General features: G+C 44.5%; 1 protein-coding gene across 12 annotated transcripts; it reads left to right on the plus strand.

Annotated features, from left to right (window-relative positions):
• Nucleotides 1-41: 41 nt before the first annotated feature.
• Nucleotides 42-26,625, plus strand: TAF1A (TATA-box binding protein associated factor, RNA polymerase I subunit A). Of its 12 annotated transcripts, none has more exons than XR_004975033.1 (12): nt 42-147; nt 2,519-2,641; nt 4,585-4,754; nt 8,273-8,386; nt 9,620-9,818; nt 12,909-13,039; nt 13,960-14,118; nt 14,716-14,782; nt 16,547-16,670; nt 18,731-18,885; nt 24,862-25,187; nt 26,241-26,624. XR_004975033.1 is itself a non-coding variant. In XM_036354898.1 (12 exons), exons 2-12 carry the CDS (start codon nt 2,521-2,523, stop codon nt 24,869-24,871), a joined length of 1,323 nt encoding a protein of 440 aa, XP_036210791.1. In that variant the 5' UTR covers nt 42-147; nt 2,519-2,520; the 3' UTR covers nt 24,872-25,005. The 12 variants fall into 12 exon arrangements, 4 of the variants coding, with proteins under 4 accessions (XP_036210791.1, XP_036210789.1, XP_036210792.1 ...); XR_004975034.1 differs by having other exon boundaries at nt 26,406-26,623; XM_036354898.1 differs by lacking the exon at nt 26,241-26,624 and adding an exon at nt 23,436-23,508 and having other exon boundaries at nt 24,862-25,005.
• Nucleotides 26,626-27,714: the final 1,089 nt, after the last annotated feature.

Consider the following 27,714-nt stretch of genomic DNA (forward strand, 5'->3'; position numbering starts at 1 on the left):
CTGCGTCTGCGCGTCGCCTGCGAGCCCGGAGCGGGCTTCGCGCATGCTCACACGGAGCTCGGGCTAACTCCACTTCCGGTGTTTGCTCTGGCGGCGTCGGAGCCGGGGCTGCGTTGGGCGGTGCGAAGAGAGGCCCTGCTGCCAGCGGTGAGTGCCGCGGTACTCTCCGTCCATCCCATCACCGCCGGCGGGAGGGTGGAGGGACTTTGGCGAACTCGGCAAATGTATGACGCCCCTGCAGCCTTGGGGAATTTGGGAAGGGAGAGCTGCTTCTACAAGGACTCGTTAAAATGCATGCGCGTGGGGCTCAGATTCTGGTGCCATTTAAAGCCCACGCTCCCGACTCTAGAGCTTGGTTTTGAAAGATCTACGCAGGCAGTGGCGTGGAGTGGCTGAATCTGAGGCGGGACCACTAGTTGGAAAGCGAGTGCCGGAAGCAGGACCCAGTGTGAAGGTGCTGGTGGACCCAGTGTGAAGGTGCTGGTGGACCCAGTGTGAAGGTGCTGGTGGACCCAGTGTGAAGGTGCTGGTGGACCCAGTGTGAAGGTGCTGGCTAGGGTACCGGCGCAGGATTGCGGAGAAGGGGCAGATTCAAGGGCCAGCAGGCAGCCGTCAGCAGGACCTAACGAGCCATCGGAATGGGTGGGGAGCGAGGGAGAGGGCCCTGAGCATCTTTTTAAAAAATATTTTATTGATTTTTTTTTTTTTTTTTTTTTTTTTTTTTTTTTTTTTTTTTTTACAGAGAGGAAGGGAGAGGGATAGAGAGTTAGAAACATTGATGAATGAGAAACATCGATCAGCTGCCTCCTGCACACCCCCTACTGGGGATGTACCTGCAAGCAAGGTAGCTGCCCATGAGCGGGATGGAACCTGGGACCCTTCAGTCCGCAGGCCGACGCTCTATCCACTGAGCCAAACCGGTTAGGGGAGCATCTTGAGGGTTAAGTCCAGACTCAGCTGGGCTTAGGGCTGTCCTTCTAGATTCTTTCCCGCCCTCACTTCTGCATTCCGGTCCCGTCCTGCGAACAGACCCCAAACTCCATTCAGGCCAAGTAGTTTGAAGTTCTGGTTCATAGAATATTGTCCTCACCTTGCTTGTGACGTCAGGCCAGGTTACGGTTCTTCACTAAGACCCTCAGTTTTTTTCCCAACACGAAGATGGGAGAAAATAATAGTATTTACTTCAGGGTATCTGTAAAGATTAAATTAGATGATTTATAGGCCCGATGTATAAAAAGGGCCCAGTAAATGTTAACTACTACTATTACTGTTATTATTGTACTGTCTTGTTATTATGCATTGTTTTGCTGTTTCTCCCTTTATTACATTTTTTTTAAAAAATATATTTTATTGATTTTTTTACAGAGAGGAAGGGAGAGAGATAGATAGTCAGAAACATCGATGAGAGAGAAACAGATCAGCTGCCTCCTGCACATCTCCCACTGGGGATGTGCCCGCAACCCAGGTACATGCCCTTGACCGGAATCAAACCCGGGACCTTTCGGTCCGCAGGCCGACGCTCTATCCACCGAGCCAAACCAGTTTCAGCTACATTTTTAAAAATTAAAAAAATATATACCTTTATTTGATTTGAGAGGGATAGAGAAACATCAATTTGTTGTTAACGCTTATTTATGCATTCATTGGTTGAGTCTTGTCTGTGCCCTGACCCAGGATCAAACCCCAAACCTTGGTGTACTGGGTGGGTGCTCTAACCAATGAACTACCCGACCAGGGCTGCTGTTTCTTCCTTTAGGTTTGCGTTGTTTTCTTTTTTAAGTCAAGGGGCAGGTATCTTTTTTTTTTTTTTTTTAATATATTTTACTGATTTTTTACAGAGAGGAAGGGGGAGAGATAGAGAGCTAGAAACATCGATGGGAGAGAAACATCTATCAGCCGCCTCCTGCACATCTCCTACGGGGGATGTGCCCGCAACCCAGGTACATGCCCTTGACCGGAATCAAACCTGGGACCTTTCAGTCCGCAGGCCGACGCTCTATCCACTGAGCCAAACCGGTTTCGGCCAAGGGGCAGGTATCTTATCTATCTTGGTGTTTTCTTGAAACATAGTTTTTGTCTGTTTTTTTGAATGGATCATTTATTTTGGTTGTTGCTGACAAATTTATATGTATATTTTTATTTTTTTAAAAAAATATATTTTTATTGATTTCAGAGAGGAAGGGAGAGGGAGAGAGAGATAGAAACATCAGTGATGAGAGAGAATCATTGATTGGCTGCCTCCTGGACGCCCCGCACTGGGGGTTGAGCCCACAACCCGGGCATGTGCCCTTGGCTGGAATCGAACCTGGGACCCTTCAGTCCGCAGGCTGACACTCTATCCACTGAGCCAAGCCGGCTAGGGCCCAAATTTATATTTTTACAAGGAATTACAGGCTACAATTAATGTTGCTGATCAAGTGTTATTTGCTAGATTAAGAAATGTCTGTTCTTCTGTATAACCCAGAAGACTGTGGATTAAGACGTGCAGAAAGTAACTGATCTTCTCGGTCTGAAGTAGGTATGAGTGATTTCAGCGAAGACTTGCTGAGGCCCACGCCAGAGGATGACCCAGCAGAAACCAGTGTCCGCCCTCGTTCAGGAATGTGTCTTCCTTGGCTCCAAAAGCAAGTAGAAAGTGTGGGTAAGTAAAATACTATTCAGCCATTTACCCTCCATGCAAGAGAGTATAAGATCCCATATGAATGCAACATGAATAACTAAGCTTGGTTCACTTTTCAGCATAGGAATAAATAGATGACAATTTCTTATGCTACAGCTGAAAAGAAATAAAAAAATAGATGGTTTTTTTGTTTTAGAATTCTTTTCCTTTGAATTAATAATATCTGTATTATGGCAGATACACATGTCTTTTTCTTTTTCTTTTTCTTTTTCTTTTTCTTTTTCCTGAGCACTTATTATATCCCTGACATTGGCTAAATTAATCCGCTGTAAATATACATTCTAGGCATTTTATTTTATTTTATTTATTTTTTAAAAATATATTTCTTTATTGATTTCAGAGAGGAAGGGAGAAGGAGAGAGAGAGAGAAATATCAATGATGAGAGAGAATCATGGCTCGGCTGCCTCCTGCACACCCCCTATTGGGGATCGAGCCCGCAGCCCAGGCATGTGCCCTTGGCCGGGATCGAACCTGGGACCCATTGGTCCGCAGGCTGACGCACTATCCACTGAGGCAAGCTGGCCAGGGTGATGCTAGGCATTTTAAAGGTGAGGAAACTGAATCTCAAATGACTTTAAGTGCTGGATATGTTAGTCATTCACTTTCTCCTCCGTTTTCACCTTAAGGCAACTCATATTGCTTTTGTTCACGAGGCCTTGACTGTAGGCACAGTTCTCTAGGAGATCCATTTTAGGAAAGAGTACGGGAGAAAGTTGATTGCTCTAAAACTATGTTCGCATGTACCTGTTAGTCTGTGTACTCCCAGAGTAAGGGTGCCTGAGCTGAAAGACGGCTGGTCCCGAGGGGCCCCCTAGAGGTATGGGAAGGGAAGAGGAGTGGCAGCATGCAACCAGTTGCTCCTATAACAGGGTTGTAACTAACTCCAAATATTCTTAATATGAGTATTGTCAATTCTTTTATTTTTTTTTTTCTTAATATATTGATTTTTTTACGGAGAGGGATAGAGAGTTAGAAACATCGATGAGAGAGAAACATCGATCAGGCTGCCTCCTGCACACTCCCTACTGGGGACGTGCCCGCAAGCAAGGTACATGCCCTTGACTGGAATCGAACCTGGGACCCCTCAGTCTGCAGGCTGACGCTCTATCCACCTAGCCAAACCGGTCAGGGCAGTATTGTCAATTCATTAGAGATCTAAATGCTATTGTCTACAAAACTGTTTTAGTCTAATTTGCATTTAATGTCATTGAGTTACTAGGAACTCAGTCCTTAAAAACATTAAAGCCCGCCTCTTGTTTCCAGAACACTGGAAGGTACTAAAGGCCCTGCTTGCCCAGGATGGCCCTAATGATTTCTACGCATTCTAACGACTTGAGACTATGTGTTTGGGGCCCTCTTGGACAATTCTACTCAGATTGTTTAGTACAAGAGTGAAAGGGTGATGGAGTCAGATTTGAAGGGTTTGTTGACTCGGTAGAACATCAAATTACACATCTCTACATTAGACTTTTTTTTTTCATTTGCTAAAACTAGTTAAAATAGTGTGGAAGAGTTTGTTTCCAGTGAAGCTAGCTTTGATATTTGGATGGGCTAGATTAAGGTAATATACACTGTTCTACTTGCTAACACTTATGCTTATCAGAAGTAAGTTTTTGAGCTGTTGAATTGGGGTCACTGGGTAAAAGACTCCTCTCTTTGCCCAGCTGGTGCGGCTCAGTGGTTGAGCAGCAACCAGTGAACTAGGAGATACAGTTTGATTCCCGGTCAGGGCACATGCCCGGGTTGTGGGCTTGATCCCCAGTAGGGGGCGTGCAGGAGGCAGCCGATCGATGATTCTCTCTCATCATTGATGTTTCTACCTTTTTCCCTCTCCCTTCCTCTCTCAAATCAATAAAGACATATTAAAAAATACATAAAAGACTCTTCTCTTTAATCTTTATAGCGACCCGAGGGAAAAAGGAGAAGGATTTTGCTCAGACGACAAGTGCCTGTTTAAGTTTCATCCAAGAAGCCCTGCTGAAGCATCAGTGGCAGCGAGCAGCCGAGTTCATGCACAGCTGCCTCCAGATCCTGGAAGACTCGGACAGCCACAAGAGGCAGGCTGCGCCCGAGGTGAGGCAGGGGCGCGTCTGCGGGAGAGGTCACCGATCCCCGGGAGTTTCAGCTTCTTTTGGCAGAAACGGTTCTGATCTTCACCACATTTTCTTCATCTCAGAAGATGATGGTTTTATGTATCCAACTGCTAAGGCCAGACTCTGGAGTCCTCCTTTTTTTCTCATGTCCCATCTCCAAACCATCAGAAAGTCCCGTTGGCTGTACTTTCAGATTCCCTGGGGTGTGACCAGGCTGCCCCTGATCCAGGCCATGGCCATCCCACTGAGACGGCTGTTTGCCCTTTTCTTCCTCCCGGTCTGGTTTCAGCACAGCAACCAGAGCGACGCTTTTTATAATTTTAGGAAGAGAGAAATCGTTTCATTATTTATTTACTTTAATATATTTTTATTGATTTCAGAGAGGAAGGGAGAGGGAGAGAGAGATAGAAACATTGAGAGTCATTGATCAGCTGCCTCCTGCATGCCCCCCATGGGGGATCAGCCCGCAACCCAGGCATGTGCCCTTGACTGGAATCGAACCTGGGACCCTTCAGTCTGCAGGCTGACGCTCTATCTACTGAGCCAAACCAGCTAGGGCGAGTGAGAAATCGTTTTATTGACACACCATACAATTCACCCATTTCAGTGGTATACAGTTGAGGGTTTTTTCATAGATATTCACAGAGGTGTGCAACTATTACCACAATCTAAACGTGGACATTTTTGTCTCCCCAAGAAGAAATCCTCTATGGACTTGCATTCAGTCCCTGTTTTTCTCTTCACACCCCCCCACCCCCCTACCCCCCTTCGTCCCAGCCCCTGGCAGCCACTAATCTAGGACTTTCTATTCTGGAGATTTCATGTAAGTGGAACCATATAATGTATGGCCTCTGTGAATGACTTCTTTCACTGTACATAATGTTGTCAAGGTTTACCCGTGTTGTAGCGTGTATTAGTACATCATTCCTTTTTATCATTGCAAAGCAATGTTCCATTATGTAGATCAGGGGTCCACAAACTACGGCCCGCGGGCCACATGCAAATACAAATATTGTATTTGTTCCCGTTTTGTTTATCTTCCATTGACAATTTTGTCCTGTTTCTTTGTCTCCGCATTTTGTTATGCTTCCTTGGTGCACCCCCTAGTGGTGTTTGTGCGCAGTCTTATAGTTAAACCTTGATTGTTGTAGCTAATACCAGGGAGGGTTTGACCTCCAGGCCAGGTGGCTATGAGAATCAGCTGTGTCTGCAGTGAGAGAACTTCTGTCCTCTAGGGAGGTGCTAATCTAGCCTTTGCCTGAGGCTATCCGGCAAATGCCTCTGTGCAGGGCTTGGGCGGGGCGGGTTGCACAGGATCAACAGGGTGGGCCGGAGAGAGCAGTTATGGCTGCTCTCAGTCCTGTCCCCAGGGGGTCTGCCTTTCTGAGTCCCAGCACCGGCTGCAAACCTCAGAGAGAAAGCTGCACTCGCTCTGACCAAAGCCAGACAGTCCCGCTTCTCCCGTTTGAGTCTGGGTCCCTAAAGACTCGCCTGTATCTGGAGCTCAGAGTCTGCGACTCCCTCCCGATTGAAAATTTTTACTTCAAAATACGATATGTGCAGTGTGCATAGGAATTTGTTCATAGTTTTCTTTTAAACTATAGTCCGGCCCTCCAACGGTCTGAGGGACAGTGAACTGGCCCCCTGTTTAAAAAGTTTGAGGACCCCTGATGTAGATCATAGCTCATTTTATGTGTCCACTCGTCAGTTGTTGGACGTGTGGATTCTTTCCACTTTGTGGTTATTGTGAATAAAGCTGCTGGACACTCGGTACAGGTTGAGGTCGGGATGTTTGGGTATGTACCCAGGAGCGGAATTGCTGGGTCGCATGGGAGCGGTTTAAACTCTTGAGGACCGTCTGCTATGCCAGAGCGATGACGCCATTTGACCCTCCCACCAGCAGTGTGGGAGGGCTCCAGGTTCCCACATCCTTGCCAACACTTGTTATTGTCTGTCTTTTGATTGCAGCTGTCCTAGTGGTTGTGAAGGTGCCCTCTCATGGTGGTTTTGATTTGCTCCCAAGTTCTGTGACTAATGAACATGTTGCCTCAGCGTGATCCTTTTAAAACATGATCCTGCTGAAGACCCGGTGGCTTCCCATGTCACTGCACGTAGCAGCCAGCGTCCTCCCGATGCCTGCGTGTTCTACATGTCTTCCCTCTGCCCTCCCCGCTCTGACCTCTCTCTGACCTCATCTGTCACTCTCCTTGTTTTTTCCTCTGCATCCTCACCGCCTTCCTTCTCTTACTTGGACAGGCTCTTACTTGCCTGGTTGCCTTTGCCTTAGCTGTTTCCTTTACCTGGAAAGGTGTTCAGGACTCACTCTAGCGTTTTCAACGGGGCCCAGTGTGACTACAGTTGCCGCTGGACACCCCTCTCCACCTTCCAGCCGTCCCTCGGGTCCCCTTATCCCACTCCATTTGTTTCCCATAGTTTTTGCCAATTTATTTATTATGTTTCTTGGTTATTGTCTGTGTCTCTACAGTAGAATGTAATTTCCAGTAGGGCAGGGCTCTGGAACGGTGCCTCGCATATATGGTTAAATTTGTTCAGTAAAAAACAGTTTGTCCGAAATAATTTCACCTGGAAATCTCCAATAGCTTTTATTTATTTTTTTAAAATATATTTGTATTGATTTCAGAGAGGAAGGGAGAGGAAGAGAGAGAAACATCAATGATGAACGAGAATCACCGATCAGCTTCCTCCTTCACGCCCCACACTGGGGATGGAGCGTGGAACCTGGGCATGTGCTCTGACCGGGAATCGAACCGTCACCTCCTGGTTCATAGGTCGATGTTGCTCAACCACTGCGCCACGCCAGCCAGGTTACAGTAACCAGTGTATGAGTTAGATATCCAATAGAGCCAAAAACAATCTGAAAGAAAAAGTTTTCCCCTTGATTGAAACTTCAGTTTATGGACTAAGGTTTCATGCACCTTTAAATCACTGGGCAAGTCACAGGCTCTTTTTGTCCAGAGTTTGTTTTGTGAAGTGAGGCACTTGGATCAGGGCTTTCTAGGCACTTGTTTGGCTCTATTGGAATCGTCTAGGGCAGCGGTTCTCAATCTGTCCATAGCTGGTACACATTCTTAGATTTGAGCCCTAAATGTAGGTTACACATAGTCAGTATTGAGAAAGCTCACTGGGATCTCAGGAAGTATCCAGTCCATTGCTGTCATTTGGTTTTTCTCCTATGTTAGTTAAAAATGTTATCTTCAGTGCATATCTCAACTGCCTGCCTTCTTTAGACGACTAATTTAAAAATGGCACTATCATAGTTACCTGGTATTTTAATCGGCGGGAAAGTTTTAATCACGTGTGATACAATAGTAGTTTCACTGGGTGAAGTGTAGTGAAATATTGATGGAGGTGGTATCTAGGAAAAGAAATTATAGGTTGCTTTTGAATGAAATAATCAGGAAAAAAAATAGCTTTCTTAGGCAGACATTGGTTAAGGCAAAGATTTTACATTTTTGTTAGTAATTTCTGTTTTGACAGATTATTTGGAAACTCGGAAGTGAAATTCTCTATTATCACCCCAAAAGCAGTGTGGAGACTTTTAATACCTTTGCAGACAGGATGAAAAACATTGGCGTCATGAATTACTTAACGGTAAGAACACGGGCTTTGTGAATTTACCTTTGCAGTGTTCATTTCAACAAAACAGCTGGTCTCAGCAGTGAGATAAGTGGTCAGGTAAAAGGCCTGGACCAGCGATGGCGAACCTATGACACGCGAACTCAATTTTTTGGTTGACGTTTCTTTGTTAAATGGCATTTAAATATATAAAATAAATAGCAAAAATATAAGTCTTTGTTTTACTATGGTTGCAAAGATCAAAAAATGTCTTTATGTGACACGGCACCAGAGCTAAGTTAGGGTTTTTCAAAATGCTGACATGCTGAGCTCAAAAGGTTCGCCATCACTGGCCTAGACAGAGTGTTAGGGACGTGGATAAATAAGAAGCTGAAAGGAAGCGGTGCTGTGAGAACCATCTACTTCTCTGTTTCCTGTCGCCTCCCTTGACCTCTGAGTTAAAATACCTGCTTGTTCTATGTCTTGAGCTGCCCAGACTGAGGGGCCACCTTCTCATCCTTTGCTCAAGTCGCTTGAGCTCTCTAGCAGTCGGCACTTTTGGAAAAGGATTGAACTAAACAAATTGGGGGTTTGCATATGTGAAATCGTTTTCCCCCAGCTTTGTGGAGATATAAGTGGCATATATCACTGTGTAGGTCTAATGCGTACAGTGCGATGATTTGATCCACGAACGCATCATGAAAGAGTTACCACAATAAGGTGAGCTCGCACCTCCTTCCTCTCACATAATTACCATTGTGTTGTTGTTACAGTGAGAACATTAAAGCTCTACCCTCCCGGGAACGTTCGAGCATACAATTCCGCGTCATTAACTCTAGCTACCGTGCTGTATATTAGGTCCCCGGAACTTACTCATCTCATAACTGAAAATGTGTGCCCTTTGACCAGCATCTTCCCGCCTCCTCCACCCTCAGCCCTTGGCAACCACCAGGCTCCTCTCTGTTGATGCAGCTTTGGGGCAGCATCTGAGCCAGGACTGTCTGTCCCCAGGGCACAGGCTCTTTCCCTAGATCACACGGTCCTCTCTTTGTAAGCTGACATCATTTTACTCTCACCCACCTTGTGCTGTTCCACACCTCTTCCCTCTTTGCTAGATGGAAATTTTGGATGACGGGGCCAGTGTTGTTACATCGTTTGTGTCCTGCCAAGATCTCGGCCCAACATACGTCCTGTGTTTACTGAGCTTCCTGACGAATGGTGTTCTAAGCACCCAACAGGTCATGGCGCATGTTCTCGTTATGGTTGCAGATCTCCTTGCAACACGCGTTGTACCTCCTGCATCACGGGATGTTCGACGACGCCAGCAGAAATCTCAGCCAGGCGGAGACGTGGAGATACGGTGAAAAGTCGTCTTCCCAGGAGGCGTTAATCAACCTCGTTCAGGCCTATAAAGGGCTCCTGCAATATTACACTTGGTCTAAGAAGAAGAAGGAACTGTCCGAGCTTGGTGAGTGGGTACCAGTGAACTGTGGGGGATAATTCTGGGTCAGAGGGACACAGGGACCTTAAGGAGTAAATCGAATCCCCGACCTCCCAGCCGAGCTTTATCCAGATGTTACAGAGAGCAGATGTTTCTATGGATGTAAAATTCTCCATCATCTTTTATATATTGATGTATCAAAAGCCTTTTCAGACAAAACTTAGATGATTCATAAATTAAGTTGATGACCATTTTAGATTCATTGCTGTTTTTAAATATGATTTCCAGGAAAGGTGGTCATTTTCTTTGCATATCATAAGTGTTTCTTCTTGTGGGTTTATAATGGGGTTTAGTGTGTTTTATAATGTTGTTTCTCAGAATACTATGTTTAAAGAATAGAGCAAGATAAAGTTGTTTCATCTTTGTACAAAGGTCATAACAGACCATTTTCTTTCCCTTTTTTTCAGTATGTTTTTACTCATTTCAGAGAGAGGAAAGGAGGGGAGAGAGATAGAAACATCAATATGAGAGAGAATTATTCATCGGCTGCCTTCTGCATGCCCCTACTGGGGATGGAGCCCACAACCCGGGCATGTGCCCTGACCGGGAATCACACTGACCTCCTGGTTCATGGGTCGACGTTCAACCACTGAGCCACGCCAGCTGGGCACAGACACTTCTCTGGATCATACCAGAAACTGACCATGTGTCCGTCTCAAACTGAGTTCCCTTTCTCTTTCTTTTCACTGGTGATGGCATCCTGTGCTAGCGCCGCATCTGTGTTCTTCAAAGCTATAGGCTGTCTTCATTTCCTTTCTCTTGTTTAGTTTTTCTCTGTAGCTTTTCTGTGATTCATTCCTTTTTATGTTCTGGTTTTCTATCCAAATCTCAGTCATGGTATTTATCTCATGTGTGGTAGCAGTGTTTTCTCCTTATGCTTATGGGATAGGTAGTATTTCCTTGGTCTCTGGTCGTGTGATTTTACTAACCTCAGAACTCCCTTCCCTCTTCCTACTTCCGACCTCTCCCAAGACCCTTCTGAGGCACGGTCTTCATCGTGATAATCTTGTGTGGTCTTCATGCCATCCCCTTATCCAGAATGCCCTCTGCCCATCAGGACTCAGTAGACCCCTTATCCTTACACTTGACCCGATCGATCAGCCGCCTGTGCAGCCTGTGTTATTGGACCCTTTGCCTCTGGCTTTGTAATTGCTCTAAGCTTTTCCCTGTGTGTTTTCTGTTGTATCTCCTTGTCTGCACCAGTCACATCTTTCAAGGTCCCGTGTCTGTCTGCTGTTTCTTCAGTTCACCTTGCTACAATGCCCGCTGCGATATTTTTTTAAAAAAAATAAACAGGCTTGCTGATGTTGATTAGGTAAGTTTTCAGTTCAATATTTACTTTCTTACACGTGGTTAGGTAGAACTGAAGCAAATATTTGATGACAGAAGCCGTTGGAACCTGGCATTGACACCATCTCCCCCACGGACAGATGGTCCAGGCCCTTCCTACAGCTGACCCGTTCGTTGTTCTGTAGCAACAGGAGGTGAAGATGGGATGACACGTGGAGCTCTTTACACGACTTCCAGCCTCCAATGTCTATTTAACAGGAAAAAACCTATGGCTAGTTCTGTATGACTAAGCTCCTAAGGACATAGCACATAACCATCCCTCGCTGCTGCGGTGGCCTGTCCTGGTTGGATTTCATGCACTTGGCGACTGGGAACCCCCTTCCACAGGAAGTTCACACCCAACGTAGACTTAGGGATCTGCCTTTTTGCTTTAAAATGTTTTTCTAGCTCAGCTGGTGTGGCTCAGTGGTTGAGCATTGACCTATGAACCACAGTTCGATTCTGAGTTGCAGGCTTGATCTCCAGTGGGAGGCGTGCAAGAGGCAGCCGATCGATGATTCTCTCTCCTTCTCCCTTTCTGAAATCAATTTTTAAAAAAAGTTTTCTGTATCATTTCTTACCTGCTTTCTCTTATCACCTCGTTTCCAAGTCCATATTGATATCTATTCAGTTGATCTACTGGGGAGAGAATACCAATCCCTCTTTTTGAGGAGGATGAGTTAGTTTTTTGGTTAAAATGTAGCACTGGTACCAAAAAGTATTTTGGTCGTCTGTTAGTTGTTGCCTTTGAAAGACTGGGTAACTTTCTTTTAAACATTTAAGGTTGTGAAATATAACACACAGTAAGTGCTCACTTAACATTGTTGATAGGTTCTGTGACTTTAATAAGCGAAATGACATGTGGTGAAACCAGTTTTACCACAGGCGGATCGATAGAAACGAGAGTCAAGTTCCTGTAGCATATCAACAACAGTATAACGAAATGACGTTGAACGCAAGGTATTATTTGAGGACCTGCTGAATGACTTGATGGGATATAGAATGGAAGGGATATAGACAGAAAAAAAATGTATAAAACAAATGTGTGGTAGAATGAATAATTACAAAACAAACATCCATGTACCTGCCACCCAGGTTAAGGGGCACAGCATTGCTGTCACCATGAAGCCCCCCACCTGTGCCTCTCCTTCCATTGCCTTGAGAAAACCACTGCCCTGATTTTTTAAAAAAATATATTTTTTTGACTTTTTACAGAGAGGAAGAGAGAGGGATAGACAGTTAGAAATATTGATAAGAGAGAAACATTGATCAGCTGCCTCCTGCACACCCCCTACTGGGGATGTGCCCGCAACCAAGGTACATGCCCTCGACCGGAATCGAACCTGGGACCTTTCAGTCCACAGACCGACGCTCTATCCACTGAGCCAAACCGGTTAGGGCAACCACTGTCCTGATTTTAATTTGCTAGTATTTTGCTGAGGATATTTGCATCTGTGTCTCTAGAAAGATTGGTCCCTCATGTTCTTGTGTTGTCCTTGTCTGGTTTGGGTCTGAGGGTAATACTGGCCTCATAGAGTGAGCTGGAAAGCGTTCCCTCTGTTCTTTTTTTTGGGGGGGAAGAGTTTGTGAAGAATCAGTCTCATCCTTTCAACGTTTGAATTCACCTGCAAAGCCATCAGGACCTGAGCTTTTCTTGTGGGTAGTTACGGATTGCTGATTCTGCGGTCAGTTCTGAGTGATTCTTAAAAGTCTTCGATCTTTGATTAGATGAGGATGACTATGCTTACAGCACAGCATCTCAGAACATGTTCAAGCACAGCTGGAAGACGTCCGTCAGCTTCTCTGCATTGGTTCAGACGCCTGGCGTTTGGGACCCTTTTGTGAAGAGCTATGTAGAGGTAAGTAGACTTTTCATAACGTTTTATCAGTGTCCTTTTTACTATCAGAAGGAAACGAATATTTAGAAATTGTTAAAAAAAATGTCTCTCTTTTTGGTCTGAACATTTTTTGTTTATTTCACTAGTATACTGTAACTGTTACTTTTCTTTGTTTTTACTGCTGGATAACATGTCATAGCCAAATATTTATAAAATAAATCACAATATAGTTGTAAATGCCAACTCCATATTATTCTTATCGAGCTTAAAAGAAAAGCAGAAAGATCTTTTATGACTCGATGGGATGTAGAACGGAAGGGGACAGAAATCTGAAATTAGGTCACGATATATCGGATGGAGAATAACGGCTTTTACCCCAGAGTCATGACAGAAGGACAGGGGCCTTGGCCCGAGGCACCGAATAAGTCCTCACACTAATTGGCTTTGTGATGCTTCATGAGTGCTAACCTCTACTGAGCATCTAAGAGCATCTCTGAGACCGGATGCTGGTGAGCCCGGAAGTTTCCGGGTAACGTTGGAGTGGGATGAAAGGGACTGCACTTCCCACGCACCCCTTTTGTGGCTGACGTTACGCAGGGCATCGAGGCGGGTGATGTCCTGTGTTCTCTTTCCAGCCCAGAGTGCTCTGCTGTAAGCGCTTCATTCCTTACAGGGACAGTTCTCATGTGAAGTTGTTGGGTTTTTCAGTAACAAATAGGATGAGGATACAGTGGGAAGCCAGCAGGCCTTTGTTGTAAGTGACCTCTGCCCTCCCCAGAGGCTGTAGCATGCTGGGGAGAGCAGAAACGGCCGTGACCACCATACCCCTCACCGCAAATGCTCTTTTTCAGTTTTATGACGTTTTTGTGCCCATCATTAACTTGTGCGTTATCTTTCATGTCTGACAGAATTTAGCCAAGATACTATGTTTTTTTCTATAGATGCTGGAATTCTATGGGGATCAAGATGGGGCCCGAGAGGTCCTCACTAACTATGCCTACGACGAAAAGTTCCCATCCAACCCGAACGCGCACGTCTACTTGTACAACTTCCTGAAGAGGGAGAAGGCACCAAGAGAGAAACTGATAAGTGTGCTTAAGGTATCGATTTTTTAAAAAAGATTTTTAATTGGTTTTTAGAGAGGGAGAGGGAGGGAGGGAGAGGGATAGAAAGATAGAGACATCGGTGGGAGAGGCATCAGTCCGCTGCCTCCTGCACGCCCTCTACTGGGGATCGAGCCTGCCTCATGGGCATGTGCTCCGACCGGGAATCGAACCGGGAACCTCATGGTTCATGGGTTGACACTCAACCACTGAGTCACACTGGCTGGGCCTGTGTGAAATAGTTTTCTTCCTTTATTTTTTTCTCTCTCAGTTTTGACTTCTGAAAAGAAATTTAATTTTTATGTGTGGTATACAGTATAAAAAATGTATAAGGAGAAAATAAAAAGCCTCCATCTGTTTCCCCTACACCTCTGATTATCTAGTTATTATCAGTGATTTTTAAACAATAACTTTACAGAGAATCCTCTCTGTCTCTGAATTGAAACTGGATAAAAGCTAAGTATCTTTTAAATCAATGATTCATTCACTGAAGGGCTATTCGAGAGTAAGAGCTTTATTTATTTGAAAAGTAAGCTGACATTTGAGAAATGCCTTTTGAATGTGCAAATATCACAAGATTATCCTTTCTTCCAGATTTTGTATCAGATTGTGCCGTCTCATACACTGATGTTAGAATTCCATAGGTTACTGAGGAAATCAGGTGAGTCCTGTGTGTTTTATATCCCTGTGGGCAGACACGCCGTGGACGAGGGGGTCAGCAGCCCAAGGTCCCTGGGCCAAATCCATTGCTCACCCGATCTGAGTCCTGGAGCCCAGCCACGCCGTGCTCTGGCGTGGTGTCGCTGGTGTCCGTGGCTGCTTTTGCACTGCGGCAGCACAGAGACCACGGGGCTCACAAAGCCTTCATCAGGGGTGGGCAACCTTTTTGTGAGTGTGTGCCAAAACCAGCAAAATCTCTGACTCAAAATTCTTCTGCGTGCCAACCCTAATTTTTTGAGAACATGTGACGCCTACTTGATATCTCTTAAGGTGTACGTATGTGAAGAACCTTGAAGAAATAATAAAATTCATTCAAGCAACAAAAACACAGTATACGATGATGAAAAATACATTTATTTTTTAATGTATACATGTACACTGATAGTCCGACAGAAAACTTTATGACTCTGTTTGATATTATCAGTGGGACTTTTGCTGCCGCATCACTGATGACAGAGGTTTTACATCAGGTTTCTATTTCGTGACCTTCAGAGATATGCACGAGCTACTACTTTCATCCGTCAGGCTGCTACTATTACGAGACTTAACAGAATTCATCACTGAGAACAAAGATTCACCATTGTAAATGGGAGATTATAAGAGAGGGTTTCGCGTGCCAGCAAAAGTGACTGGCGTGCCATGTTTGGCACGTGCGCCAGGGGTTGCCCACCCCGGGCCTACACGTTTACTGTCCGGCCCTTTACAAATAAAGTTTGCTGATGCTGCTGTAGCATGCTAGGCAGCAGTCGGCCAAGGAGAAGTGGCTGGAGTGTATATAACTCACCTCGTTGCAGTCACTGCTGCCTCGCAGCTCCATACGGAGAAGAATGTAGCTTCATAGGGAGAAGCCAGCCTAAGTCCAGGAGGTGGCGAGCCTGTCTCATTCCCTCTCCTCGTAGGAGACAGTGTGTGACCTGCCCGCACAGGGCAGGCGCTTTAAACAATGTTCTCGGTGTTTGCAGTTGATCCTCAAACAACGTGGGTTTGAGCTGTGTGGGTCCACTTACATGCAGGATTTTTTCAATAAATGCTGTAACTCTTCCTTATGATTAAAAAAAACTATATTTTTTTATTGATTTCAGAGATGGAAGGAGAGGGAGAGAGAGCTAGAAACATCAGTGATCAGAGAGAACCATTGATAGGCTGCCTCCTGCACGCCCCACACTGGGAATCGAGCCCACAACCCGGGCCTGTGCCCCGATGGGGAATCCATCCGTGACCTCCTGGTTCATTGGTCGACACTCAACCACCAACCCACACTGGCCGGGCATGATTTTCTTAATAACATTGTCTTTTCTCTAGCTTACTGTATTGTAAGAATACAGTATATAATACACATAACAGACAGAGTATGTGTGATCAGTATGACCTCTGGCCAACAGTAGGCCATTAGTAGTTAAGGGTTTGGAGAGTCAAAAGTTAGACATGGGTGTTTGACTGTGGGGATGGATGCCCCTAACTCAGGCATTCAGTTGTATAGCCCATTCAGAGATGAGAATCCACATTCTGACTTTAGTAGCATGGACTGAATTATTGAATTTTTCAGATTCTTCACAGGAGAGTACGAGTACAATGAATTGTTTTACATTTTTAGGCAAATTAGAGGGCTTATCGTTCAGTAATATTGTATCAGCTGATGAAATGTTGTTTTAGCTTTGTGTGCCTCAGTTTCTTATGTGAATCCTAATTGCTGTGACCATTGCAGACAAAGAAGAGCACCATAAACTGGGGCTGGAGGTACTATTCGGTGTCTTAGATTTTGCTGGATGCACTAAAAACCTGACTGCTTGGCAATATTTGGCAAAATATCTCAGACAGATCTTAATGGGGTAAGTAAGAGACGCATGGTATTTATTACTGGGTCAGCATAAATAATAATATTTCCCAATATTAGAGCTGATAATATGTCAATTTTTATTTTGGATTTCTTTTTTAAAAAAATATTTGTTACTGCTTTTAGAGAGAATGGAAGGATGAGGAAGAGAGAGAGGCTGCCTCCTGCACGCCCCCTACTTGGGATTGGGCCTGCAACCCAGGCATGTGCCCTGACCAGGAATGGAACCAGTGACCTCTCTGTGCATGGGTTGACACCCAACCACTGAGCCACACCTTTCTGCGGCTTTCTTCTGACTTTCTAAAAAACAAGGACACAAACAGTCACAAGGATAACATACAAAAATTTCTCAAGATTTATTTTTTACATTAGCAAAATAAGTACCACTGTTAGGTTAGGGAATATGTTGGTTTTATTTATTTATTTATTTATTTATTTATTTATTTATTTATTTATTTTTTTTATTATTAGTTAAGGTATTACAAATGTGTCCTCATCCCCCCCATTAACCCCCAACCTCCCCCCCACACACACTCATGCTCCCATCCCCCTGTTGTCCATGTCCATTGGTATGGCTTATATACATGTATACAAGTCCTTCGGTTGATCTCTTCCCCTTACCCCCGCCCTCCCAATATGTTGGTTTTCAAATTGGAAATCAGGACGAGGCAGGGTCACTCCCACTCCGTGCTGGACTCTTGTAAAACTCTTTGGGATTTTCTAAGATCACATGGGAAGCAGCTTTCTTCCCAGCTGTTTCCAATAGTTTTCAGTGGGGTTTTAAGGCCTCATAAGATCATGGAAGGTTATTCATTCAGCAAATATTTCATAAGCCCGTTGTGAGCTGGGAATCAAAAATGATGGCTTTGATCATAACATCATTAGTGTCACATTTTTACTTTGTGAGAAGAAGGGATATAAAAAAATTGTTTCAACCCTAGCCGGTTTGCTCAGTGGATAGAGCGCCGGCCTGTGGACTAAAGGGTGCCAGGTTTAATTCTGGACAAGGGCACATGCCCGGGTTGCGGGCTAGATTCCCCCAGTAGGGAGCGTGCAGGAGGCAGCCAATCAGTGAATCTCTCTCATCATTGATGTTTCTCTCTCTCTCTCTCTCTCCCTTCCTCTCTGAAATCAATAATACATATATATATATATATAAATAGTTTCTTTAATTCATTGTATCCATTTGGGTTGGTTAGGAAGTTCATGATCAGTGGGAACCTGTTTCAGGCTTTAGATCTGACCTGATCCTGGGGATGGAACAGAGCTGATTATAAAATGTTTTTCGTGTTCTACATTGATGTACGCACGTAAACCACTCTGCAGATCGAAAGCCCTGTCTAAATCCTTTCTGAACCCCTGCTGACCGTAAGATTCTTGAAGGCAGAGAAATGTCCTATTCAGTTGTTGAACCTGTAGGAGTTCTGCCACAGGACACAAATAGGTCCTAAATGTGTATTTGCTCAATTAAATCCTTCATGAGCCCTTAGCCTTGTCCGTTTCAGCTGTCAGACCTGTGTGTTCATGCATTTGTATGATAATATCTGCATCCGGATAGGAATTCTTTGCAGCATGTAATTTACAATGAGGTTTTAAAGAAACTTATAAGTAGTAATAATAGCTAACATTTAAGGAACATTTGCCGGGAGCTTTCCATGAGCCTGCTGTATTGCTGGACCCGTTGAACCCTAGTAACAATGCTATAAGCCGGTGCCATTAATACCCTCAAGGAAACTGAGGCTCAGAGAGGTTAACCACCTTGGCCGGGGTCACGTGGACAGCGAATGGAAGATCTGAGATTTGAATCAGGATTTTGACTTCAGAGTCTATGGTATTAACCCCTGCGCCATACTGAGCTGGCTGTTTGGTTAAACGGAAAATAGGGCATAGAGATCGACGAGAACCAGACGGACGTGGTTTCATGCGTGTGCCCTACCACTGCCAGACTCAGGCGTTGGTCTGAACACGTCTGTCTGTCATCGTTCGTAGGCTCTGCTTCAGTCCCCGTTCTGACGGCGTAGATCCGTCTCCGACGTTGACCTTTGTCTTTTCCAGAAGTCACCTTGCCTGGGTTCAGGACGAGTGGAACTCCAGGAAAAACTGGTGGCCAGGCTTTCACTTCAGCTCCTTTTGGGCAAAAAGTGATTGGAAGGAGGACAAAGCTTTGGCTTATGAGAAAGCTTTTGTAGCTGGAATATTGTTAGGAAAAGGTACGTGTTTTCTTTTTATCTAAAAGTCTCTTCTAGACGATTTTGAAATACGAAGTTTGACCATTCTTGAATCAGACAGCTCACCTCCTGCGGTACCTTAGGTTGTTTCTGTGTCTTGGCTGTTGTGAATGATGCTACAGTGAAATAGGGATACGTATATCTTTATGATTGTGTCTTAAAAAATATTTGGGGTAGATACCCAGAAGAGGAATTGCTGGGTCATATGGCAGCTCTATTCTTAATGGTTTGAGGAGCCTCCATTCTGTTTTCCATGGAGGCTGCAAGAATTTACAATCCTACCAGCAGGGTCCCCTTTTCTCTGCATCCTCTCCAGCACTTGCTACTTCTTATCTCATTGACAGTGGCCATTCTACCGGGTGTGAGGTAGTATCTTATTGTGGTTTTGATTTGCATTTCCCTTAAAGCTAGTGAGGTTGAGCATCATCTCATATATCTATTGGCCATCCATATGTCTTCTTTTTTTTTTTTTTTTTTTTTTTTTTTTTAAATTAAATCTTTATTGTTCAGATTATTACATTTGTTCCTCTTTTTTTTCCCCCCATAACTCCCCTCCTCCCAGTTCCCGCCCCACCCTCCGCCCTCACTCCCCACCCAACTGTCCTCATCCATAGGTGCACGATTTTTGTCCAGTCTCTTCCTGCATCTCCCACACCCCTTTCCCCCCAGGAATAGTCAGTCCATTCCCTTTCTATGTCCCTGATTCTATTTGTAATCAACAGTTCATTCTGTTCATCAGATTATTTATTCACTTGATTCTTAGATTCACTTGTTGATAGATGCATATTTGTTGTTCATAATTTGTATCTTTACCTTTTTCTTCCTCTTCCTCTTCTTAAAGGATACCTTTCAGCATTTCATATAATCCTGGTTTGGTGGTGATGAACTCCTTTAGCTTTTCCTTATCTGTGAAGCTCTTTATCTGACCTTCAATTCTGAATGATAGCTTTGCTGGATAAAGTAATCTTGGTTGTAGGTTCTTGGTATTCATCACTTTGAATATTTCTTGCCACTCCCTTCTGGCCTGCAAAGTTTCTGTTGAGAAATCAGCTGACAGTCGTATGGGTATTCCCTTGTAGGTAACTGAGTTTCTTTCTCTTGCTGTTTTTAAGATTCTCTCTTTATCTTTTGCTCTTGGCATTTTAATTATGATGTGTCTTGGTGTGGTCCTCTTTGGATTCCTTTTGTTTGGGGTTCTCCGCGCTTCTTGGACCTGTAAGTCCATTTCTTTCACCAGGTGGGGGAAGTTTTCTGTCATTATTTCTTCAAATAGGTTTTCAATATCTTGCTCTCTCTCATCTTCTGGCACCCCTATAATTCTGATGTTGGTACGCTTGAAGCTGTCCCAGAGGCTCCTTACACTATCCTCGCATTTTTGGATTCTTTTTTCATTTTGCTTTTCCGGTTGGGTGTTTTTTGCTTCCTCGCATTTCAAATCATTGACTTGATTCTTGCGCTCCTCTGGTCTGCTGTCGGGAGTCTGTATAATATTCGTTATTTCAGTCCGTGTATGCTTAATTTCTAGTTGGTTCCCCAATATAAGATCGAGGGTCTTATTAGTTTTCTTGTAGATCTCATTAAGTTTATCGGCGGCTTCTAAACAGTTCTTGAGAGACCTTAAAAGTGTGGTTCTGAACTCTATATCTTCCATTGACAATTTTGTCCTGTTTCTTTGTCTCCGCATTTTGTTATGCTTCCTTGGTGCACCCCCTAGTGGTCTTTGTTCACAGTCTTATAGTTAAATCTTGATTGTTGTAGTTAATTCCAGGGAGGGTTTGACCTCCAGGCCAAGTGGCTATGAGAATCAGCTGTGTCAGCAGTGAGAGAACTTCTGTCCTCTAGGGAGGTGCTAATCTGGTGTTTGCCTGAGGCTATTCGGCAAATGCCTGTGTGCAGGGCTTGGGCGGGGCGGGTCACACAGGATCAACAGGGTGGGCCGGAGAGAGCAGTTATGGCGGCTCTCAGTCCTGTCCCCAGGGGCTCTGCCTCTCTGAGTCCCAGCACCCGCTGCAAAGCTCAGAGAGAAAGCTGCACTCACTCTGACCGAAGCCAGACAGTCCCGCTTCTCCCGTTTGAGTCTGGGTCCCTAAAGACTCGCCTGTATCTGGAGCTCAGAGTCTGCGACTCCCTCCCGATTGAAAACGCCAACCGCGCCCTCCGCCGCCAGCCCGCTCCGCACACTCCGCACCTCAGAATTTGACTTCAGCACTGTGCCTCCTCTGAGTGTCCGTATGCGTTTCTCTTTCCTCCTAGTTGTAGGACTTCCACTCAGCCAGCGTTCCTGTGGTTCTGGGTGATGTCCCTTCCGTTTTTTGGTTTCACTTTTGAAGTAGTTGTTCAGAGCAGCAAACTCCGGCGTTAACCTATGCCGCCATCTTGGTTCTCCCATATGTCTTCTTGGGTAAAGTGTCTGTTTGGGTCCTCTAAAGACTACACCAAAAGACTATTCACAACAATAAATAAATATAGTAAAGGTTGCAGAATACAAAGTCAGTGTACGGAAATCTGTTGTGTTCCTGTATACTAAAAATGAAACATCAGAAAAAGAAATGAGGAAAACACACAATCCCATTTGCAGTTGCAATGGAAAGGATAAAATACCTAGGAATAAACTTAAAGGAAGTGAAGGGCCTATACACAGAAAACTACAAGAGATTGTTGAGAGAAATTGAAGACACAGAAATGGAAAGATACGCTGTGTTCATGGATGAGAAGAATTAGCATAGCTAAAATGGCCATGGTGCCTAAAGCAAGATACGGATGGAATAGAATCCCCATCAGAACTCCAGTGGCATTTTTCTAAGAAGTAGAACAAAAATTCAAATTTGTATGGAAACACAAAAGACCCCAAATAGCTACAGCAATGCTGAGAAAAAAGAGCAAAGCCAGAGGTATCACACTCCCTGACTTCAAATTACCCTACAAAGCTACAGTAATCAAAACAGTAAGGTATTGGCAGAAAAATAGACACACAGACCAATGGAACAGAATTGAGAGCCCCAAAATCCACACATACATGGGCAACTCATTTTTGACAAAAAAGCCAAAAACATACACTGGAGAAAGGAAAGTCTCTTCGATGAATGGTATTGGGAAGATTGGTAAGCCAAGTGTTAAAAGAATGAAAGTAAACTGCTGTCTGACATCATACACAAAAGCTAACTCAAAATGGATTAAAGACTTGAATATAAAACCCGAAACAGTAAGATACATAGAGGAAAACATAGGTACTAAACTAGGGACCGTGGTCTCAGAGGGGATTTTGTGAACTTGACCCCGAAAGCAAAAATAAATGAGTGGGACAACATCGAACTAAAAAACTCGGTGCAGCAGAAGAAATTAACAAAATAAAAAGGCAGCCAACTCAATGGGAGAAGGTATTTGCAAACAATCCTGATAGAGGCTAATACCCAGAATATATAAAGAATGTATACAACCCAACAACAACAAAAATAAACAATCCGATATTTAAATGGGCAAGAGGGCCTGGCAGAACTTCAGATGGGCACCAGGCACCCTTGGCAGAGTTATAGGACCACCATCCAGCTACTTGCTAGGTGGTTAGAATGACTAGATAATTCCTGATCTAACCAATGGTTTATTTATTCTAATGCTTTGCATCAAGGTTTTCTACAGATAACTTACTTATTATTATAGATACCTCTTTCGCTGCTTTTACAAGCTAACTTTGTGAAGGATTCTAGCCCTAACCGGTTGGCTCAGTGGATAGAGCATTGGCCGGGGGAACTGAAGGGTCCCAGGTTCGATTCTGGTCAAGGGCACATGTCTGGGTTGTGTGCTTGGTCCGCAGTAAGGGGTGTGCAGGAGGCAACAGATCAATGATTCTCATCATTGATGTTTTTGTCTCTCTCTCCCTCTCCCTTCCTCTCTGAAATCAATAAAAAAATATATTTAAAAAGCAACAACAACAAAAAAGAGAAGGAATCTAGAATATAATTTGCTTTTGGAGAAGGCTCATTTAATATATGAATGCATATAATATGCATATCACCTAAGTAAGGGTGTGGGAGGCAGCTTAGAAAACCAGCTAAAGTTGACTCTTTAATGTTGATGGACCAGAAACATCTGTAGCAAGCAGTACATTTCATTGGCGATGCTCTGAGAGTGTGCTTAGGTATGTTGGTATAGACCAGTGATGGCGAACCTATGACACGCGTGTCAGAGGTGACACACAAACTCATTTTTTTGGTTGATTTTTCTTCGTTAAATGGCATTTAAATATATAAAATAAATATCAAAAGTATAAGCCTTTGTTTTACTATGGTTGCAAATATCAAAAAATTTCTATATGTGACACGGCACCAGAGTTAAGTTGGGGTTTTTCAAAATGCTGACACGCCGAGCTCAAAAGGTTCGCCATCACTGGTATAGACAGTAAAACTCGCTCTGTTTCCATAATCATTAATATGCCAGGAATGAAGCAAAGCTAAAAATGTACAAGTATATTTGAAGGATTCGATAAGTATTAAAACTATTTTTCTTTATTTTGCTTTGTTTTATTTATTTTTTAGGTTGTAGATATTTTCGGTATATTTCAAAACAAGATCATCAAGACTTAAGGAAGAAATTTAAGCGGATGAAGAAGTTAGTGAAAAAACACAGTATTGTAAATCCAGGACCCTGATACTGAATTTTAGTTATTTCAGATTAGTAGCTACAGGGTCGTAGCTTAATGGATAATTATTGAATGTACTTATTTATTTGGTGTTTTAAGAAGGTAGTTTTATATGGCTGCAAAAAAGTTATTTTTATATATCTTTATATTTTCTCTTACTAGTAGTTATAGCTGGAGAAACAGTCTCACTACCTTTGTTCTTGGGAAATAAATATATTTCCTTTTTGTACTGTTAAATATATTTATTAAGGAATAATTTTCAAATAAAATATATATTTATTTAATCAGAGAATTCACCTCTACAGCAGTTATTGTTATTTGCAGATAATTTGCCTGACTTTGTGCAGTAAGACATAACTGTGGGGCTGTTAAATGAATGCATATTCTTATTTCAGAGTCTAAGTGATCCATGTTGGATTTACTATCATGACAAATATTTTGGTGATGAGTTCCGTGGAGAAACGTTGGAAACCAAGAAAGATCTAGAAAAGGACTCTCTTTCTCCTTTGGTGTTAACACGGGACAGTTTGGGGCTGAGTGACCTGATTCTAGGAGAGGAATCTGGGTCAGAGAAGGTGGAAGGGCTGGCTGGTTTCAGCTGGCGCTGGCTTAGCTTCAGAAGGCTCTAGGCTTGTTTGCATTTATTTCTTTATCGGCACAGCAATCTTTAGCCATGCTTTGGAGCTCCTGAGTCCTCCCCTTTCCCTGGGAAACAAGGTACAGCAGTAGGCAGCTGGACGGGGGAGGAGACAGCTAGTGAAATAGCGTCCCAGGGTCACACAGTAGGCCCGATGGGAAATGAAATAGTGTCCCAGGGTCACACAGTAGAACTGAAGGGGAGTGAAATAGTGTCCCAGTCACACAGTAGGCCCGATGGGAAATGAAATAGTGTCCCAGGGTCACACAGTAGGCCCGATGGGAAATGAAATAGTGTCCCAGGGTCACACAGTAGGCCCAATGGGAAATGAAATAGTGTCCCAGGGTCACACAGTAGGCCTGATGGGAAATGAAATAGTGTCCCAGTCACACAGTAGGCCCAGTGGGGAAGCTTGGGGTATGAGCTAAACTTTATAACGTCTTGCAAAACGTGGTAGAGTGAGTGTTTCTTCAAAACTGTCTTGGCTCTCACACATTTACTGTTCACATAACTAGTATTTGAGTTGTGTGAAGGCTCACTGACTTCAGAGAAAATCCAATATTTAGATGGCAAACCATGTATTTCCCCCCTTGTCTTATATTCCCACTAATTTTAAACTGTCTGCCAGAAAATTGGGGGACATACTATGCTTTGTCAGTCATTTCCTTCAATATTTTATATTTAGCAAGATGTGACTATCAACAAACAAGAACCCAACCTTCTGATAAACATCTGAGACAAGAAGGTGCCTCACAGAACCAGCATAACCAAGTTACAGCTACCACCGCAAGGGGCCAGCCTTGTGTCAAATGCGCACACTAACTGCACAGCAAGGGCAGTGAGAATCCACAACTGACATTGCTTTAGGTCCGTGAAAATTGAAGCCAGTTTCGTGATCGATAATTGACAACACTTACCAAGCACCTTGGGCTTTACCTTTCGTCATGGCGTCACCACAAATCCTCTGAATCATCCCTCGCTTACCAAGGAAGGAAGTCTGGTCCTCAGAGAGTAAGTAACTTGCCCAAGGTCACAACTGCTAGCTTTTAGCCGAGTTCCAAAGACCACACTCCATTCGTACTGTCCGTACTGACTCCCATGTTAGCCAGGGCTTGTTTATTAAAGGGTGTCCCAAAATTCACGCAAGAAGTAATTTTGATAGAAAACAGGTTTATAATAAAAAAAATTGTAAATTTTTTATTGATTCATAAAGTATACAGTATAGGGTTATGTATGGAATAGCATATCGGGTAAATGGCCCCCACGGCTTTGCTGGCACATGTGCACTCTTTTGTTCTGCCTGAGCAGCCGCATTTTCGAAGAAGAATGGTCCGATGACGCCTCCAGCCCCAAATCCGCACCAAACAGTGACACGTTGTGGATGCATTTGTTTCTCAACAATCACTCGTGGATTTTCTGAACCCCAAATGCGACAATCTTGTCGATTAACCAAGCCATCAGGATGCAAATGAGCCTCATCAAAATTCAGCCACATTTATGCAAAACGGTCATGGAAAATTTCAACAAAAGAGTGCGCATGTGCCAGCAGAGCTGTGGAGGCCATTTACCCGATATGCTATTCCATACATAACCCTATACTATATACTTTATGAATCAATAAAAAATTTACAATTTTTAATTATAAACCTGTGTTTTCTATCAAAATTACTATTTGCGTGAATTTTGGGACACCCTATACATGCAGAACACCGAGCTGGGTAGCAGCCCTTCGTTTTTAAAATTCTTTCCTGGCTGTTGGCGCTAGTCTGCAAAACTGCTTGGAATGGCGCCTCAAGTCTCTATCTTGTTTTGTAAATGCTACGGCCTAAGGTAATAACTCAGCATTTGCTCAAAAGGACACATACCTCTTGATCGCCCCAATGTGTGTCATTCGCCTGAGAACCGTATTTCACTCTCACGCCACATATACCCCAGGTCTAGGAGGAGGAGCCCTGTGCTGACTTTTCCAAGGAAAGCTCCCCCCTAACATGGTCACCCCCTTGGCAGGTTCCGGGAAAGTAGTCCTTGTCCCAGGGTGATTCAGGGTCTGAAATGTCTTTGCAGACAGACATTCAGGACCAGCGAAGTGCTGCCCCTTCTGTGAGAAGTGGGGGTGTTTTTCCTGCCTGGGTGGGACCCATTTCCTCCCGGCCCTTGGGACACTTCACCTCCCTGCACACACCCTGCGCACAGGAAGGCAAAATAACCACCCAGCGTGTGCTTCTGCAGAGCTGCAGTCCAGCAAGCCAAGATGAACCTGTGAACTGCCACGCGTCCATCCCCACCCGGAAACCATCCTCACACGCCCCACAATATTTTGAATATAATTTTTAAAAACCTGCCGCTTGTGTCTACAGATGCTTACGGCATATAAAGGTCCATGCATCACTCCCAAAGCCAGTCAATTTAAAGAATATGTTCTCTTGCCCTGACTGGTTTGGCTCAATGGATAGAGCGTTGGCCTGCGGACTGAAGGGTCCTGGGTTCGATTTCTGTCAAGGGCATGTACCTTGGTTGCGGGCACATCCCCAGTAGGGGGGTGTGCAGGAGGCAGCTGATCCGATGTTTCTAACTCTCTGTCCCTCTCCCTTCCTCTCTGTAAAAAAATCAATAAAATGTATTTTAAAATAAAGAGTATGTTCTCTTGCCCTTTGTGGAGTTTACAATTATGTCGGGGAGGTATTTGGTTTCATTTCAGCCAGTGCTACGCTTCCTGCGTGCCAGGCACAGTGCCGGCTTTGGGAGGCCCAGAGGCCTCTGCCTCCCCCAGAATTTCCTGGTTAAAAATGAACTTGAACTCAAGGTCACCGGGCTCTCACTCCGTACACCTGCAGCAGTAGGAGAGCTGCAAACAGGGGCCGCATGTGTACTTCCTTTAACATGTTCTGTTAGCCACATTTTAAAAAACAGCTCGGTACAATGGAAGTAACTATATTTTATGTAATCCACTCTATCTGCAATATTAGCACTTCAGCACATAATCAGTGAAAACGTTACTCGTTTTTATTTTGGAACTAAGTTTTCCGAGTCTGGGCTGTGTTTTATGCTCTGCACATCTCCATCCGGATTGGCCACGATTCAGGCCTCAAGGCCACACGTGGCTAGACAGCCCTTCATCCCGCTCCAGCCCGGGATGCGGGGGGGAGGAGGTCGTGGGTGGGCCCACTCATGAGTTCAGAAAAGACGCTCAAGGCTCTGCAGTCACGCGCATTCTGGAATTCAGGGGGAACCGGGGGCATGAGGGTGGCTGCAGGCACTGGCTTCCCGAGCGGCGTGGGCTGCTTGTTTTGGGGGAATCTCTCCCCCTCCCTCTGGATCGGGGCCGGACCCGGGATCCGGGCTGGGCTGCGAGGCCGGGGTGCCACGTGGCGGCCACAGCCGCGCTGGCCACGCTCCGGGTGCGGGTCCGGCGTGGGGAGAGGCGAGCGGGAGCCGGCGCCGCAGCGCCACCTGCCGGCCGCGCGCGCGAACTGCAGGCGCAGCGCCCCCTCCGCCCGCCCCGCCGCCCGCGCCCGAGTTCCCGCGGCGCACGCCCCTC

The sequence above is a fragment of the Myotis myotis genome, unplaced genomic scaffold (assembly GCF_014108235.1).
Source record: "Myotis myotis isolate mMyoMyo1 unplaced genomic scaffold, mMyoMyo1.p scaffold_m19_p_21, whole genome shotgun sequence".
In the NCBI taxonomy this organism is placed as follows: Eukaryota; Metazoa; Chordata; class Mammalia; order Chiroptera; family Vespertilionidae; genus Myotis; species Myotis myotis.